The sequence below is a fragment of the Periplaneta americana genome, chromosome 10 (genome assembly GCF_040183065.1).
Source record: "Periplaneta americana isolate PAMFEO1 chromosome 10, P.americana_PAMFEO1_priV1, whole genome shotgun sequence".
Taxonomy (NCBI): Eukaryota; Metazoa; Arthropoda; class Insecta; order Blattodea; family Blattidae; genus Periplaneta; species Periplaneta americana.
Genome location: NC_091126.1, coordinates 2,679,153 through 2,697,380, shown reverse-complemented (window position 1 = coordinate 2,697,380; position 18,228 = coordinate 2,679,153). Strand labels below are relative to the sequence as shown.

At 38.6% G+C, this 18,228-nt stretch overlaps 1 protein-coding gene across 8 annotated transcripts in view; it reads right to left on the bottom strand.

Moving 5' to 3' along the window:
- LOC138707383 (ligand of Numb protein X 2-like) overlaps positions 1-18,228 on the bottom strand; it is a 474,351-nt gene that overhangs the window by 10,521 nt on the left and 445,602 nt on the right. For all 8 annotated transcript variants that reach the window (XM_069836718.1, XM_069836720.1, XM_069836722.1 and 5 more), the window contains one exon: positions 1,138-1,325. In XM_069836718.1, the coding sequence (XP_069692819.1) occupies positions 1,138-1,325 (188 nt within the window). The remainder of the gene's footprint in view (positions 1-1,137; positions 1,326-18,228) is intronic.

The window sequence follows — 18,228 nt, the reverse complement described above, 5'->3', positions numbered from 1 at the left end:
CCATTACCATTTATGTAGGATATGGGATACGGGTTTTTCTCTCTGGACTTTATTCTCAGAATTATTGTCCATTTAAAATAAACTTTACGTCTTTCAGAGCCCGAAAACACAATAAGGTGACAAAAAAGAAAACAAATCAATTTTTTTCAAGAGCTCAAAAAAATCAGTCGAAGCTCATTTAAAGGTCGTACGCTCATACTTCCATATTGCATATACTGAGACATGTTATTAATTTGCCTTGGAATATTTACAGAAACGTGGTCGATTACATTCATCATATTCATCTTTGGAATGCTTCTATTTTTAACTGGAATCAAAGAAATCTAGAAGGAAGAATAATTATCTTAAGAATGCTTCTACCTTACTATGTATAAGTAAGTAATAGAACTAAATTATATCGCAACCTTCAAATAATACTGTTGTAACTGTCAAAAGTTAGTTATGAGTAAATGCAAGATACACATTTCAAAATCATATGAAAAATCAGGATTACCAAGTACCGGTATTAGTATGAACCCTGCAGACTTTGCACTTGAAATTACAGATACGACAGATTACAAAACTGCCTGTAACTCAAAATTCAATTTTTGGGAGTTACGACAGTGCTATTCTAGAGGTGCGATATTTACTCGCCTTCACTTCACTCAATAGTTGCTATTGTCATTTTTGACTGGAACCATTCTTGTTCTGCCTTCATTATTTCAAATTATTACCACTACAAGCATACACTCGCTCTTTGAATTTTATTATTGGTTAAGCCTAAGAAATATTATTGCCAACGTATATTGCATACATTAACTTGCAGAGCTGCACATATCAAGGAAACTGTGTCAAAATATGATATGACAACATATCAAGTTTTGGCTAATTGCAAAATGTCTCTGGAAAACATATTAACATTTTCCACTCTCTAACTAATAGAGACAGACATATCATGTTTTGGCAAGATGTGAAGCTCGTTAAGAAGTACCAACTGCTGTAAAAAGCTGAAAAATGGAAACTTTTGACATATCATGTTTTGACTTTTCACCACAGACTTATGTTTAACGAGTACCAGTATTTCCATTAAGTGTTCTAATATACGGTATTTTTTGTAGCCTGTAACATCCAGTTCCGAAATAAAGTGTTATGGCTTACCGTGGTAATCTCTGCCAATATAGCCACGAAGGTATAAAGTTGAGAGATCCAAGGGATGTCTCTGGCCCCTCCAAAACACCCAGTGAAACTTGAGTACTTTCAACAGTCGCTTTAAGAGTTGCAACAGCCTGGGTGTGAGTGAGGCCCATTAAACTGGTTCCATTTACATTCAGCAGTATATCACCTTTCTGAAGAGCAAACAAAAACCGTGATGATGTATCATCTTCCATGAAGACTGATAGGAACATCGCAAAATATTTCTGTCTGCTATATAATATGATTAATGTATTTCTGAATACACATTACTTACTTAAATTTTAAAATTATTTTGAATTAGTTTAATGAAGTCTAATGTTACATAAAATTTAAGAATACCAACATACTTTATAAATAATACATAATATTACTATTAATGTTCTGGCTAAGCTATAATATATTAACTGCCAGTGCGTAAATGGTTAATTAACATACCAATAAAGAACGACAACTACATTGAAGAACTAAATACAATAGAATATATAGCACAAGACAATGGTTATAACCGTAATACAATAGACAAAACAAAAACACAACAAACCAACACAAACAACACATGAGAATAACCGGAAATACAGACGTGGACAAATTATTAGACTAAATTAATTGTATGTGCAACGAAGCTGTATTTATCGGTACAAATGATGAACAAAAATGTATTTTGCACAGATATAATGAACAGAAAATTGAGTCTTGAAGTTAGTAATATTTTGTGAACATTCCCTTATTCTTTATTAACACGTTGATTTTGTCAGGGATGCTGGAAACCAAAGTTTGACACTTTCTTTGAATATCAGCATCATTTAGCCAGATATCAGACAGTGTTTAAATGAGTCCATGCTTTGTTGTAAGCCTCTTTTTGTTCACTTTCTTCTTCAGTATATATCACAGATTTTCAATTTCGTTCATGTCTGGTCTTCTTGCAGGCCACAGGATAACAGACTTTCTGCAGTATATAATTAAAACACTAGTAGCACCAACATAGCCAGAAAGAATATACTTAGCCATTGGAAAAATATATCAGAAGATGTAAACAATCATATTTACAACAATATAGACTCTGTGAATTATACTGATAGTTGATATGACGAATTATATTATGTTTCCAAGAAAAACGTTTTAGTTTAATAATTTGTCCACGTCTGTACATGACATTAACATATCACGATACCAACACAGACAAAATTGCAGCTCCAGTCAAAAAACTAAAATATAAAACAGCATACAAAACAAATAATACAATTCAGGAATAGCTGAACAATCACATCAAACAAATAAAACAAAAAATGAAACAAACAAACAAATAAATAAATAAATCAATACAATTCAACAGATTAAAATGCAATAGCTGCCCAGATTTCTATTTAGGACAGACTTTTCTTTTTTTCTCTCTGTAAGTTTATTTAGATAAGAATAAATACAAATTAAACAATATACTGTATCAAAATTACTGTATTGATAAATTATAACTTTTCTTAAGAATTCAATTATATTGTCATCATAAAAGCAAACAAAACAGTTTCATCAAACAAATCCAAACAAGTGAAAATACATCACATAAGTACCGGTAATGGCATTGTCAAAAAATTAAAGCATGACAAATTTCATTTCAAGGCAAAATAAGACAGGTTCCCATCACAATAGTGAAGCAAAATATATTTCAAACACACATTCAGACAAGTAGAAATATACGTCATAATTAGGTAATAATATTTTACATTCCAGAAAATAGAACAGTGATTCATAAAGTATTAATGAAAATAAGTACTTCATAAATAATATCTGAACAAATAAACGAATGTAAATACAAACAAAGTTGTCATTAAAAATGGTAGCTGAATATTATGTTTTCAAATTTATTTTACCGCATTCATATAAATCCAGTAAATTGCCATAAAGTCTTCTCCCATGCTTGTTATTATAAATTTTGTACCAAGAACGTTTTAAGATTTCCATGAATTCTTTCAGTTCTATTTTTCTGTTGTGGTCCATAAGTTGAAATACTACATTACTGATGGCCCAGATCTGCATTATGTTTTTAGGATGGTGAAAATTGAAAGTCGGCTAGCATAAATATACTAGGCTGTATAGATTTGCGGGGTATGTTAGAACACTTACTGGTTACAAGTTGAAGTTTGTATCAAATTTCCTGCACTTTGTTGCATTCGGTTGAATGATGAGTGATAATATCTATCTGCACACATATAGAGCATAGGTTAGTTTGTGATCTCGGAGATTCGTCAGATATACAGTATGTCATGAACAACTCTGAACCACGATGTTTTTAATTTTACAGGTATCAATTTGTAATATTGGTCCACACTCTATCCCAATTAAGACACTATTCTCATAGGTTTGTTGAACTGGCAGCTGTTACATGCGATTTCAAGATACAGTTAATATATTAGTCTTGTTGCCATAGTTTACAAGTTGAAGACTATCAATACCTTCAAGTACAGAGTGAACCAGACTCAGGCGAAGATTCATAATGATGCTAACATATGCGAAGGATTCATTCCATGCTTTTGCGGTTAGTATTACGTAATGATGTACACTTAACGGCAAAAAGAATGGGCCGACTCTTGATCAATAGAAATGCTAAGTTCTATTGCGCGGTTCACTCGTGTAAACACACTGCGCATCAAGGCATTGCTGTGGTGTCTCTTCATTGAAAGTCATCCGTCTACAATGTACTCAACCTTATGAGTGTGTGACCCAGTGGTAAGATGTCTGACATCTGTTCCCGAGGTTGTGAGTTCACCTCCTGTTACAGTAAAATTACTTTTTTCTTTTAATTTTAGATTTTAATTAATTTATTAGTTTAAATGTGAAATGGCCTTTGTTAATAAACTTCGTTATGCCTGCCTTGTAAAAATATTATTGCCCATCACCTGTGGGCTATTAATAGGTGAGACCTGGCCTGTATAAACAAAAATACTTGTTTCACATCCTAAAAAACCGGATGCATATCAAACATAAAAAATTAAATAAACAAAAACAATTTGTTAACATATTAACTAAACAAAGGCCTGTGGTGGAGACTAGTATCTCGTCCACAAACCACCTGCGTCAACAACTGCCCTCATTCTGCGTGGCATGGAGTCCACAAGATTATGGAACAGGTCTAAATTCATGGCCACCTCCTCCCACGCATCTAGAAATCAGTCCCACAATTCGTCAGATGTCCGAACGGGAGGTTGTTCTGCCCAATTAGAGCATAGGATCCGTGTGACTGTAGCCTATAAATTTTCAATAGGATTCATATCTGGTGATTTTGGAGGCCAGTCAACCGGGTCGACATCACACCTCCTCATAAACCATATTTGAATCCGATTGGGGGTGTGTAATGGATGATTATCCTGCTGGAAGAAAAGTGTTCCTTCTGGATATCGTTTTCGGGTGGAAGGGATCATTACATTTGCCAAAATGTGTTCATAGACTTCTGCCGTAAACCGACCGTGGATGCATTCCAGAAATTCTGCCGCATCGTATGACATCCACCCCCTACACACGACGTTCACGCGACCCGACCTGAGAAATTGTCTCACGAAGCATTCCTCATATTGTTGGCCATCCATACGTTCCTACTGGAGACAATTGCCTGTTGGAGAAAATTACATTTCTCCAATTGAAGTCCTGTCGGAGAGTAGCATACGCTAGACTAGATGGCCCATGGCATGCTCCATCGTCAAATGTTCTCTCCTCATAGCTCGATGACACTGTTTGTCATGCTCTCTAAAACGTCTCCTCACGGTGTGTGGGAAACCAGAAAAGTTGGACGCCATTTTGAGTTGAGAGGCAATTCTAAAGGGGTGGTTCTCAACTTCACTCAATAACATGGCGACCTCTTTCCTTGTAAAGATGCGTGGCTGACCAGAATTGAGACGATTTACAGCTTCACCATTCTCGATAAACAATTTAGCCCACCGCATAGCAGTTGACAATGAGACGCCAATCCCTCTGGCTGCCATCGACGCAGAATAACCTAAGTGAACCAGGGCAATAAGTTGTTGTCTCTCTGCCATCTTCAAGCGTAATGACGAGACAGAACGTTTTATTAACAGACAGGAGTATTGCTTAGAAGAGAGAGGGAGGTTTATTATTTATTAGAGTTTGGGCATATTCTATGAGATATCGCCACATAATTATAGCTTTGCGAGACATTTATGATGGCAAATTTGTAATTAAAAAAAAGACTGTGGGAGATTCGAACCTTGCACTACTACTATCAACTCGTTCAATAAACCAATGCCATAACGACTTACGCTACTGTGATGGTTAATATCGTTTTGGCATAATACATGGTTTTCCTGTTCATATTAGCTTCGGTTGATTTTGTATTTATCAATTTATTATTATTTCACTCTTCAGAGGCCCTGATGTATCTAGAATCAACCCTACATTCGATTTTATAACATATTTTAAACTCTTAAACTAAATACAGCAAATTTAAATGGTTTAATTATGTGTTACCTGGTGAACTACGGCTCTGACGAGACGAGCATGTGCAATGTATGTCTCTGGAACTTAGGAATTGTCGGCGGCTCATTCTTTTTTGCCGTTAAGTATACTTACCGAATTCACAATTCATGTTCGAAATGACGTCCTTGTGATATCTGGCAGGCTGCACATGTCCTGAAGACATGTCCAGCAACTCGCCGCAGTTCGTTCTCCAAAATGGCTCGAATTTCATGCCGGATATTTTGAGTTTCTCAAGTGAATGTTGGTTATTCACGTAAACTTTACTTTTAACCACTCAGATAGAACCATGCTTCGTCACTATAAAAAATTAAGGTGGGGTCAAGTAATCCATTATACACTGACTGTTGGAATCACATGCAAAACCTAAGTCTGCTCTGATAATTAGGTTCCGTTAACATATCTACTACACGAATTTTGTAAAGTTTTAATTTTAATTGTTTCGTACCTCTTACCATTGAAGACTGTGACACCCCTACCTGCCGAGCTACACGGCGGGATGATGTCATAGAACTTCTCTCTAGTCGGTGGTCAATTTCATCTAACATCTCCTCAGTGAGAACACGCTTCACACAGGTTCGTATCTTATCCAATACTGATCCAGTTGTACGAAATTTCTTCATTAAATTGTAAACCACTGCTTTGGAAGGCTCTGGCGAATCAGGGAATGACTGACGGAAGTTTGTTACAACTGTTCTCCAAGATTCGTGTCTCACAAAGTTGTCGTAAATAAACACTGGTTGTTCAAGGCTAGATTTCATAATAGACACACTACTGCACTCTAAATGTACGGTATACAGCTGCACCCTCACTGTTTGAACGTGTTTACGTAACTGAACACGAAACATATGCGAGCAAGAGGTGTAATTAATGCGAGGGCCGGTCTAGTCCTGTCTGACTCACTCTGTATTTGATTTAAGTAGTCAAAATTTGAAGCTTTTTTCGTAACTGAAGGGAAGACATTTTGGTAACATACATCTGTTGTTTTAGATGTCGAGGTACTAAAAAGGAAGTACACTTTGTTGGAATATGTGTAAAATCCAATCCTTCTCCTTTTCTTCTCTTGATGGCTGTTGAGAGGGGCACTGTAAATGTGGCCCCTTTCCATAGCATGTAGTTGCTGCTTGTAGTCGTCTAGAATAGTTAATTGGAATTGGAATAACTTGGGCCACAAAGCATATGAGAAACAGGATATAAGTATTAAGATTCTGTTGTTCAAACAATTTTCTCGTGGGTAAGATGTTTGTAATTTTTCCTTAATTTTTGTTACTATGGGATTCCAATTGAGGTCTTGCATTTTATTCCAGTTCGATGTATATCTCACACCAAGAATCTTTATCGCGTCTGCTGTGGGAAGTGGAGGACACTGGGGAGGATTTTCCTATTTTCCTAATGACAGAACACGCGATTTGGAAGTACTGATATTCAAACCAGATACGTCTTTAAATTTTCGTAGTATTTGCCACATTTTTGGTATTTCTGTCATTGTATAATAATACATTTACATAATCAGCATAGGACAGTATCGTTAGAAGAGTACTTTGCAAATTTAAACCCATTAGACTTTGGTGGAGATATTCTAGTAAGGGGTTAAGAGCAATAATAGAGGGCAAACTTGTCGAACTGAACATTGTATGAGAATCGGCTTAGAATAGTGTCCATTGATTTGTAAAACGGATGTGATATTAGTGTAGGGAAGTTTTACCTTACTAATAAATTCTGTATCAAATCCATACCGATGAAGTGTATGAAAGAGAAAATCATGCCGAATTTTGTCGAATGCTTTTGAAAAAAATCTATTGAAACTAAGAGGCTCTTGTTTCTCAATCTATAATGGTATGCTAACGAATCTCTAATGGCATTTGTGACGTCAAAAATAGATCTAGTTGTGACTCCAGCAGATTGAGTGGCATGTATAATGTCTTACCTTATTGGTTTAGGACGACTGTTGATAATTCTGGCCAAAATTTTATAATCAACATTCAGTAGGGTGATCAGCCTATTGTATGCTGCTGTTTTGGGATGTGGAGTCTTTTTTATCATTACCATTATCCCTTGTGTTGAGAAGGACATAATTCTCCTCTCTGAACTGTTTCATTTAAGACGTGTTAATTCATCTCCAAGAATGTCCCAATATTGCTGATAAAATTCATTCGTGATGCCATCCATTCCAGACGATTTGTTTGCTTTTCCTTGATAGACTGCTATTCTAACTTCCTCTTTTGTGATTGGTGCTGTCAGCTGTTTTTTTTTTTCAGGTGTGAAGTACTTTGATGGATTAGGATTGAAAGTCTGGGATACATTGTCAGATGTGTCATCGAACAAATCGGTAAAGTATTGGTATAGGATATTAGTTATATCATTTTGTTTACTATAAACAGTTGTTCCATCTTCAATTGTGGTAATGAAGTGAGAATTGCAGCGTTTTCTTTCCTTCACTAGATGGAATATGTTTATTTTGTCTTCTTATTCTGCTGAAATAACTTTGCTAGCCACTGTTGTTCTCTCCATCCTTCTTCTCTATACTGTTCATATTTGGGCTTTGATGTAGCTTAACTTTGCTTGTCCGAAAGCATACTGAAAGTCCGGGCGTTGTAAATTACAGATACATTGAAATAGGAAATTTAGTTTTGTATTTTCATTCCGTTTCATTTCCAGTCCTCTATATTTAAAGAAGGAACTGATCTGTTTTTTATATAAACGTACCACCAGTTAGCTTTCGTTACATATTGAGCCTGTTTTTTCATCCATTTCTGCCATTCTTTTATTGTAGTGTCTCGTGTTAATTGACTATTGAGTGCGATGAACGGCGCATTCCACTCACAGTTGTCCAGTATCACTTATCACATCATACGTGTTATCATAATAAATACAAACTGATTATAAACATAACATGATATCCATGGTTCAATTATATAGCAATGAAGAGAAACAGACGCAATCAATATATCTAATCATCAGACAAACTTTCGATACCAGATATATCACCACCATTGTCGTCGTGATCATCATCTTCATCGTCGTCGCTTTCACTACTGCTGTCTCCGCCCGTAATTATGAAGCTTTCAATTACATTTTCCATAATTCCTTCCTGTTCAATATATTCATCTTCGATTTTTTCAACATGTTCACATACTTTTTCCCATTTTTCTACACTGATGTCATCAACCCGTTGTTGGCACAATTTCATCACTTGCTCTAATTTAAAAGTTGTGTTTTGACCGGCTAACCACTGCTTTATATCTGCCCAAATCAATTCCAATGGATTTAGCTCAGGTGAATACGGCGGCAATCTGAGTACACAGTGTCCATTCATAGCTAAGAGATTGTCAATCACGTAAGTTTTATGAAGTGGCTTATGTGTTTTAATGAGCCCATAAAGCTCCACTTTCAGCATATTTTCCTGAAACTGCACATTGTTTCTTCTAAGCCAGTCCTGCATATCACTTTTTCTTTGAATTACTTGAGGGAGCTTTATGCAACTGCACGTTATGGTAAGGTGCGTTATCTATTATAAAAACAGATCTAGGGGGCAAATTCGGAATCAACTTTTCCGTTATCCACTTCTGGTAATTGTTGGCATTCATTTCATGATGGTAGTCTCCAGTTTTCCTGTTCGATTTAAACATCAGAAATGCGCCAGGTACAAAACCCGCTCGACCCCCTGCATGAACAATAATAAGCCTAGGTCCTTTCGAAATAGGCGCCAGTAAACCTGAGGTTTTGTCATCACTCCAATATTTTGGTCTTGTATGCGTGCTATGAATATACGTTTCATCCTCGTATATTAGAGGCCTACCTTCTTCTCTGTATTTCTTTATTGCGCGTAAATATGATACGCGCTGTTCTAAAATATCATGCCTTTCCTGTAATACCGCTTTATTATTTCTTGTCTTCTTCCATTTAAACACCATATCACGTAAAATGATCTTTAAACTTGTACTACTCCCGTTAAAGTTTATGGCAGCTTTTAGTTTAGGTAGCAGTTTACTGACAGTGGACACTGTTTTGTCATTTATATAAAAATTATAAATTGTCTGCCTTATAACTCTTTTATCAAAATCATCAACATCTGTGATGCGTTTCGGTACACGATGAACTTTACCGGGCGTTCCAAAAGAGGTCCCTTCTTCCTCACACTGTTTCCCTTCTTTAATTATCTTTCTTATTGTTCTTTCGGGCACTTTAGTTGCTGCACTCACTCGTTCTTGCACCTTTTTCAGCGGTATTAAAAAGTCTCCAGAAGCTGCTTCACTCTTCATGAAAGAATGTATATTGTTCACAACTTCCCGAGTTTGGCTATGCAGTGTTTTTGCGCCAAGTTTAGACTGAATAGGAGGCATTTTAGTCTACACAAACACACACAACTGCAATTTGCCACGGTAATAAATAAGCAATATGAATATGAACTAACTAAACTAACAAACAGCAATTATCACGCACGTGGCAGGACGATGTTACACAGCCAAGGCTTTCTGCAAGTGGCCACTTGCCATATTCTGTGCATGCGCGAGAGTGTAGGCTCACTGGCTAGCTACCATATGATTCTCACCGGCACAGAACGAACGTCCCAACTGTAATTTTCTGTTTGTAACTATTGTAAAGTCAGGGAGTTCATACTGTATATTTGAAACAAAATCAGCAATCTCCAAAATCTACCACAGCAAAGTCAGCAATCTCAAACTGTTTGTGTGTCGACCTGGTTGGCGAGTTGGTATAGTGCTGGCCTTCTATGCCTAAGGTTGCGGGTTCGATCCCGGGCCAGGTCGATGGCATTTAAGTGTGCTTAAATGCGACAGGCTCATGTCAGTAGATTTACTGGCATGTAAAAGAACTCCTGCGGGACAAAATTCCGGCACATCCGGCGACGCTGATATAACCTCTGCAGTTGCGAGCGTCGTTAAATAAAACATAACATTTAACAAACTGTTTGTTGCAAAGAAAGCAAACTCCAATTTAAATATCTAAATATCAACATAACCCTGCATTCTAGAAAAATATTACCTTAGATTTAAATTCAAGGGACTGTAACCTAATTTGCTGCACACCTGTTCTAATCATATAATGATTGTAATATAGGCCTACCGAAATAGTGTTTTGGCTTTTTCTCGAAACTTACTTTTATGGAGATTGCTGACTATGCTATGACACCTCTCATATATTAATGGTGGCAATTTTTCTGACTAAAATGTTTAGATAGGGCTAGTTCATTGAAAGGACTGACAGAAGTGGTATCATTAATGGAGAAAAAAGGCAAAAGATCAGTGTTATTGTAACAGTGGTAATATGGCTGCAGAAAGAGACAATATTGTATGATTTGAAAGTAAGTTTCTTAATGAATGCTGATTCAGGACATCTGTCGGAGAGAAAACATATCTTTCTTTACGTATATTACTTTCAAATAGCGCACAGATATTAACAAGTAGATGATTTCAATACATTTCATTAATACCTCATCCTTCACAATGCCAGATTTTGTAAGTATTGTCAAACGTAAGGATTCTATACTGAACATTAACCTATGAAGAAGTGCTAGATATTTAATAAGATATTCATTATAGTTATGCAACTCGGACAGAAAACATTGCTTTCCTTACGCATATTACTTCCAAATAGCGCACAGTTATTGATAATTTCAATAAATTTTATTAATACCTCATCCTTCACAATGCCAGATTTTATAAGTATTGTCAAACGTAAGGATTCTATACTGAACATTAACCTACGATGAAGTGCTGGATATTTAATAAGATATATTATAGTTATGCAACTTGGACAGAAAACATTGCTTTCCTTACGCATATTACTTCTAAATAGCACACAGTTATTGATGATTTCAATATATTTTATTAATACCTCATCCTTCACAATGCCAGATTTTATAAGTATTGTCAAACATAAGGATTCTATACTGAACATTAACCTACGATGAAGTGCTGGATATTTAATAAGATATATTATAGTTATGCAACTTGGACAGAAAACATTGCTTTCCTTACGCATATTACTTCTAAATAGCACACAGTTATTGATGATTTCAATATATTTTATTAATACCTCATCCTTCACAATGCCAGATTTTATAAGTATTGTCAAACATAAGGATTCTATACTGAACATTAACCTACGATGAAGTGCTGGATATTTAATAAGATATATTATAGTTATGCAACTTGGACAGAAAACATTGCTTTCCTTACGCATATTACTTCTAAATAGCACACAGTTATTGATGATTTCAATATATTTTATTAATACCTCATCCTTCACAATGCCAGATTTTATAAGTATTGTCAAACGTAAGGATTCTATACTGAACATTAACCTACGATGAAGTGCTAGATATTTAATAAGACATTCATTATAAATAAGAAACTCTTTGAAGAAGAAAAAAAAATCTTATGCCATTTAGAGTTACGAATTTTTTTGCACTGTAATTTTTCCACTGAAAGTGTTACCGATACAATTAAAATGAGTATCATAATAAAACTCTGTATAATGAACAGTTACAATGTCACTTACTACATTTTTAGATATGAAGGATTCTATCGCTCAGAATCTCAAATAAGCAAACTATAATTTGCTTTCTTGGGTTTGTGTGGATGTACACGTTGTTTATTTGCTCCTTTGACTTTTTGTAGGTACTCTGTCTGCTAATGGGGCAGTTTGTTGATTTTCACACATTTCCAACTCTGCAGATACTTCCCCTTGAACACAATCATACCAATTTGCTTTCATATCTTTCGAATCTGTAGGTGCAGCTTTTGATACATCTACTTTGAAAGAAGTACCGGAAGCTTTTTATTCATCCTGTGGTAGATGGTCTTCACTTATTCGTAATGTATTCTGATGTTTTTGTTTTCGTAGCTTCGACTGACACTACGTCGTTTACTGGCAGGTTCATTGGAGTTTATGGTTTCGTTACCATTCCCTATCATTTTATCCATAGATTCACTTAAGGTTGTAATATTTTCATTACTGTCAGTGGTCTGGTTGTCAACAGTCATATTTTCTACGTCCTCATGCATAAGAGCAATAGTAGTAATCATGCTTGTGTCAGTGGAAGTGTCAATCTTCTCTATGTTGGCAATACCATCCGTAGAAAGCTGTTTTTCATCGTTAGTGTTTATTGCACTGTTATATTCAGAAACCTGATTGACGCTGGGTGGAATGTCTCGGGAGCATAATTTTGATTCCTCCTGTCCAGTAAACAACTCATTAAACATTAACCATATTCTCAGTTCCGTGCTAATCTTTGCCCGTAACACACGTTTGGGACATGAGTCCTTGAGATGTAAAAGATTACTGCAGTGAAAACAGGTCTGTTCCTGTCCTACACAAGATAAACTGGCTTTTCAACAATCATTTTAACGGCCCTAATTCCAGAGTCCACTTTAAATCTGTATTTTGTTGACCACTTTTCATTTTCCATGCTTTGAACCTTATAGTTTTTACAAAAATGTTCAATCCTATCATTAGACACTTCCGGAGGTACGTTGGAACACCTGCACATTGTTTATTTCTTCATCTGCTGGCATAATGTGAACTGTAGTAGTATCACCATTCACTAATTCTACAGTAGAAACACCACCAGGACATTGTAATGCTTGCCCTAAGTTACTGTATTACTAAATTTTAGATATAACGCATTTTCCTTCCTTACCAACTGCAGTGTCTCAAAATCATTTTCACTTACTTTTAGTTTTCCCTTAACCCATTCGTGTATTTCAAAGACTGTTGGACGTTTATCCTTATTGAAAATTGCTTTAACTGTATTCTTACGGTTGAGTTTGCTTGCCATATTAGCACATGTATGCACGACAATTGTAAACACAAGAACAAGTCATGTTAACACTATGGCTGCTCACAGAGCACTAGGACAGACTGGAAGATCATTCCAAATAAGGTTCGATGAGCATATTAAATCAATAACTAAACCATACATTACATCAAATTACGCAGAATACATTACTAATACCGATAACAAGCACAATTACAATAACATAGAAAGAGATACTATACATCACACCAAAAAGTCCACAATTAAACATATTAGAACAATAGGAAATCTGCAAGTACACAATAGCATATCCACAACACGCAATTACAATTTAGCACACACACATTATTTAATCTAATAGTACGCAACATACAAAAAACCCCCACCACCATAAGAATAGCATACCCCCACCACAGACGACAGCAAACACCAAGAAGCAAGACGAGCTGAAGCCTCAGTAATTCAAGAGATGCTGATGAACACACGGCACTAGTGTTAAAATGGTACCATCTGTTACATAAGCTATATTACCGTTTTTAATAGTTTGAAGTTTTTAATAAAGTTTCATAGTTACAGACGGGGTTGAGAACGGAGGGGGAAAATCGTGTAAAATAACGAAAAAATGGAGTTTGATGAAATATGAAAATTTTACAAAATATTCTGTGATATGAACATTTTTTGGTGATAACTGCATTTGTGAAAATCCTTGTTTCCATATTGCTTACAGGAATGCTCTGGAATATGAAATTTCATATTTTGTTTGTCTCTACTTATAACAAACAGCATTCTTATTTCAATTCTCACAGCCCTATGTTCCCACAATTACACAGACTACCTTGTCTTGGATGGAACACTTGTACAGATGCAGATTACACTAACAGTCAATGTAGTCAGATAAACTATTAAATACAGTCACTTCACTGATATCAACTTCGGGCAACAGAAAGGAACAAAACTGTTTACCATTGATAGGAAGCCAAATGGCAGAAACATCATAGTGAAAGTGCCTGTTTTCAAGTCACAGAGTATGACAGGCAGTATTGACAACTTTCAATGTGTGATAGAAACTCCTATAAACTCAATTTAGTTCGTTTCCATGTAGGGTTACTGAAAGAGGTTGAGTCACGTTGAAAGAATGTGATTTATGATAAAACGTTAAGAACAATTCAGCCTGAAAAACAACTGCTAAAAACATTACATTAAATTCTATACAGGGTAGAAGTGGTATAATAATGCCAATTTGAAAAGAATGTTCCTTGTATAGAATACCAAAGAAAATGCAAATAACAATTTGTGATTAAGTGCATGGTTACTGAGGTAAGTAGGACGAAAATCTATGTAAGGTGGCAAGAGTGCACTGAAAAACGCACCCCTCTCAACCCCGTCTCCAGTAGCAATAACCTAACCTGCTGACTGGGCTGTAAACAAACTACACAGTCAGACACACCCGCCTCAACCCCATCTCCAGTAGCAGTGACCTAACCCGGTGAGTGGGACATAAGCAAACTACACAGTCAGACACAACCACCTCAACCCCGTCTCCAGTAGCAATGACCTAACCTGCTGAGTGGGATGTAAACAAACTACACAGTCAGACACTCCCGCCTCAATCCCGTCTCCAGTAGCAATGACCTAACCTGCTCAGTGGGATGTAAGCAAACTGCACAGTCAGACTCTCCCGCCTCAACCCCGTCTCCAGTAGCAATGACCTAAACTGCTGAGTGGGATATAAACAAACTACAAAGTCAGACTCTCTCGCCTCAACCCCGTCTCCAGTAGCGATGACCTAACCAGCTGAGTGGGATGTAAGCAAACTACACAGTCAAAGACATCCGCCTCAACCCCGTCTCCAGTGCAATGACCTAACCAGCTCAGTGAAATATAAGCAAACTACACAGTCAGACACATCCGCCTCAACCCCATCTCCAGTAGCAATGACCTAACCAGCTTAGTGGGATGTAAGCAAACTACTAAGTCAGACACACCCGCCTCAATCCCGTCTCCAGTAGCAATGACCTAACCTGGTGAGTGGGATGTAAGCAAACTACACAGTCAGACACACCCAACTCAACCCCGTCTCCAGTAGCAATGACCTAACCTGGTGAGTGGGACATAAGCAAACTACACAGTCAGACACACCCACCTCAACCCCGTCTCCAGTAGCAATGACCTAACCTGCTGAGTGGGATGTAAACAAACTACACAGTCAGACTCTCCCGCCTCAACCCCGTCTCCAGTACAATGACCTAACATGCTGAGTGGGATGTAAACAAACTGCACAGTCAGACACACCTGTCTCAACCCCATCTCCAGTAGCAATGACCTAACCTGCTGAGTGGGATGGAAACAAACTACACAGTCAGACACACCCGCCTCAACCCCATCTCCAGTAGCAATGACGTAACCAGCTGAGTGGGATGTAAACAAACTACACAGTCAGACACACCCACCTCAAACCCGTCTCCAGTAGCAATGACGTAACCAGCTGAGTGGGATGTAAACAAACTACACAGACAGGCACACCCGCCTCAACGCCGTCTCCAGTAGCAATGGCCTAACCTGCTGAGTGGGATGTAAGCAAACTACACAGACACACCCGCCTCAACCCCGTCTCCAGTAGCAATGACGTAACCAGCTGAGTGGGATGTAAGCAAACTACACAGTCTGACTCTCCCACCTCAACCCCGTCTCCAGTAGCAATGACCTAACCTGCTGAGTGGAATGTAAGCAAACTACACAGTCAGACACACCCGCCTCAACCCCGTCTACAGTAGCAATGACATAACCTCCAGAGTGGGATGTAAACAAACTGCACAGTCAGGCTCTCCCACCTCAAACCCGCCTCCACTAGCAATGACCTAACCAGCTGAGTGGGATGTAAGCAAATTACACAGTCAGACACACCCGCCTCAACCCCGTCTCCAGTAGCAATGACGTAACCAGCTGTGTGGGATGTAAGCAAACTACACAGTCAGATTCTCCCACATCAACCCGTCTGCAGTAGCAATGACCTAACCTGCTGAGTGGGATGTAAGCAAACTAAACAGTCAGACTCTCCAACCTCAACCCCGTCTCCAGTAGCAATGACCTAACCTGATGAGTGGGATGTAAACTAACTGCAGAGTCAGACTCTCCCACCTCAACCCCGTCTCCAGTAGCAATGACCTAACCTGGTGAGTGGGCTGTAAGCAAACTACACAGTCAGACACACCCACCTCAACCCCGTCTCCAGTAGCAATGACCTAACCTGCTGAGTGGGATGTAAGCAAACTGCACAGTCAGACACAACTGCTTCAACCCCATCTCCAGTAGCAATGACCTAACCAGCTGAGTGAGATGTAAGCAAACTACACAGTCAGACACACCCGCCTCAACCCCGTCTCCAGTGCAATGACCTAACCAGCTGAGTGAGATGTAAGCAAACTACACAGTCAGACACACCCGCCTCAACCCCATCTCCAGTAGCAATGACCTAACCTGCTGAGTGGGATGTAAGCAAACTACACAGTCAGGCACATCCGCCTCAATCCCTTCTGCAGTAGCAATTACCTAACCTGATGAGTGGGACATAAGCAAACTACACAGTCAGACACTGCCGCCTCAACCCCGTCTCCAGTAGCAATGACCTAACATGCAGAGTGGGATGTAAACAAACTACACACTCAGACTCTCCCACCTCAACCCCGTCTCCAGTAGCAATGACCTAACCTGCTGAGTGGGATGTAAGCAAACTACACAGTCACACACACCCCTCTCAACCCGGTCTCCAGTAGCAATGACCTAACCTGGTGAGTGGGATGTAAGCAAACTACACAGTCAGACACACCAACTCAACCCCGTCTCCAGTAGCAATGACCTAACCTGCTGAGTGGGATTTAAGCAAACTGCACAGTCAGACACACCCGCCTCAACCCTGTCTCCAGTAGCAATGACCTAACCTGCTGTGTGGGATGTAAGTAAACAACACAGTCAGACACACCCGCCTCAACCACATCTCCAGTAGCAATGACCTAACCTGCTGAGTGGGATGTAAGCAAACTACACAGTCAGACACACCCGCCTCAACCCCGTCTCCAGTAGCATTGACCTAACCTGCTGAGTGGGATGTAAGCAAACTACACAGTCAGACACACCCACCTCATCCCCGTCTCTAGTAGCAATGACCTAACCTGCTGAGTGGGATGTAAACAAACTACACAATCAGACTCTCCCGCCTCAACCCCGTCTCCAGTAGCAATGACGTAACCTGCTGAGTGGGATGTAAGCAAACTACACAGTCAGACACACCTGCCTCAACCCCGTCTCCAGTAGCGATGACCTAACCTGCTGAGTGGGATGTAAACAAACTGCACAGTCAGACTCTCCAACCTCAAAACCGTCTCCAGTAGCAATGACCTAACCAGCTGAGTGGGATGTAAGCAAACTACACAGACACACCCGCCTCAACCCCGTCTCCAGTAGCAATGACGTAACCAGCTGAGTGGGATGTAAGGAAACTGCACAGTCTGACTCTCCCACCCAAACCCCGTCTCCAGTAGCAATGACCTAACCTGCTGAGTGGAATGTAATCAAACTACACAGTCAGACACACCCGCCTCAACCCCGTCTCCAGTAGCAATGACCTAACCTTATGAGTGGGATGTAAACAAACTGCACAGTCAGACACTCCCACCTCAACCCCGCCTCCACTAGCAATGACCTAACCAGCCGAGTGGAATGTAAGCAAACTACACAGTCAGACACACCCGCCTCAACCCCGTCTCCAGTAGCAATGACGTAACCAGCTGAGTGGGATG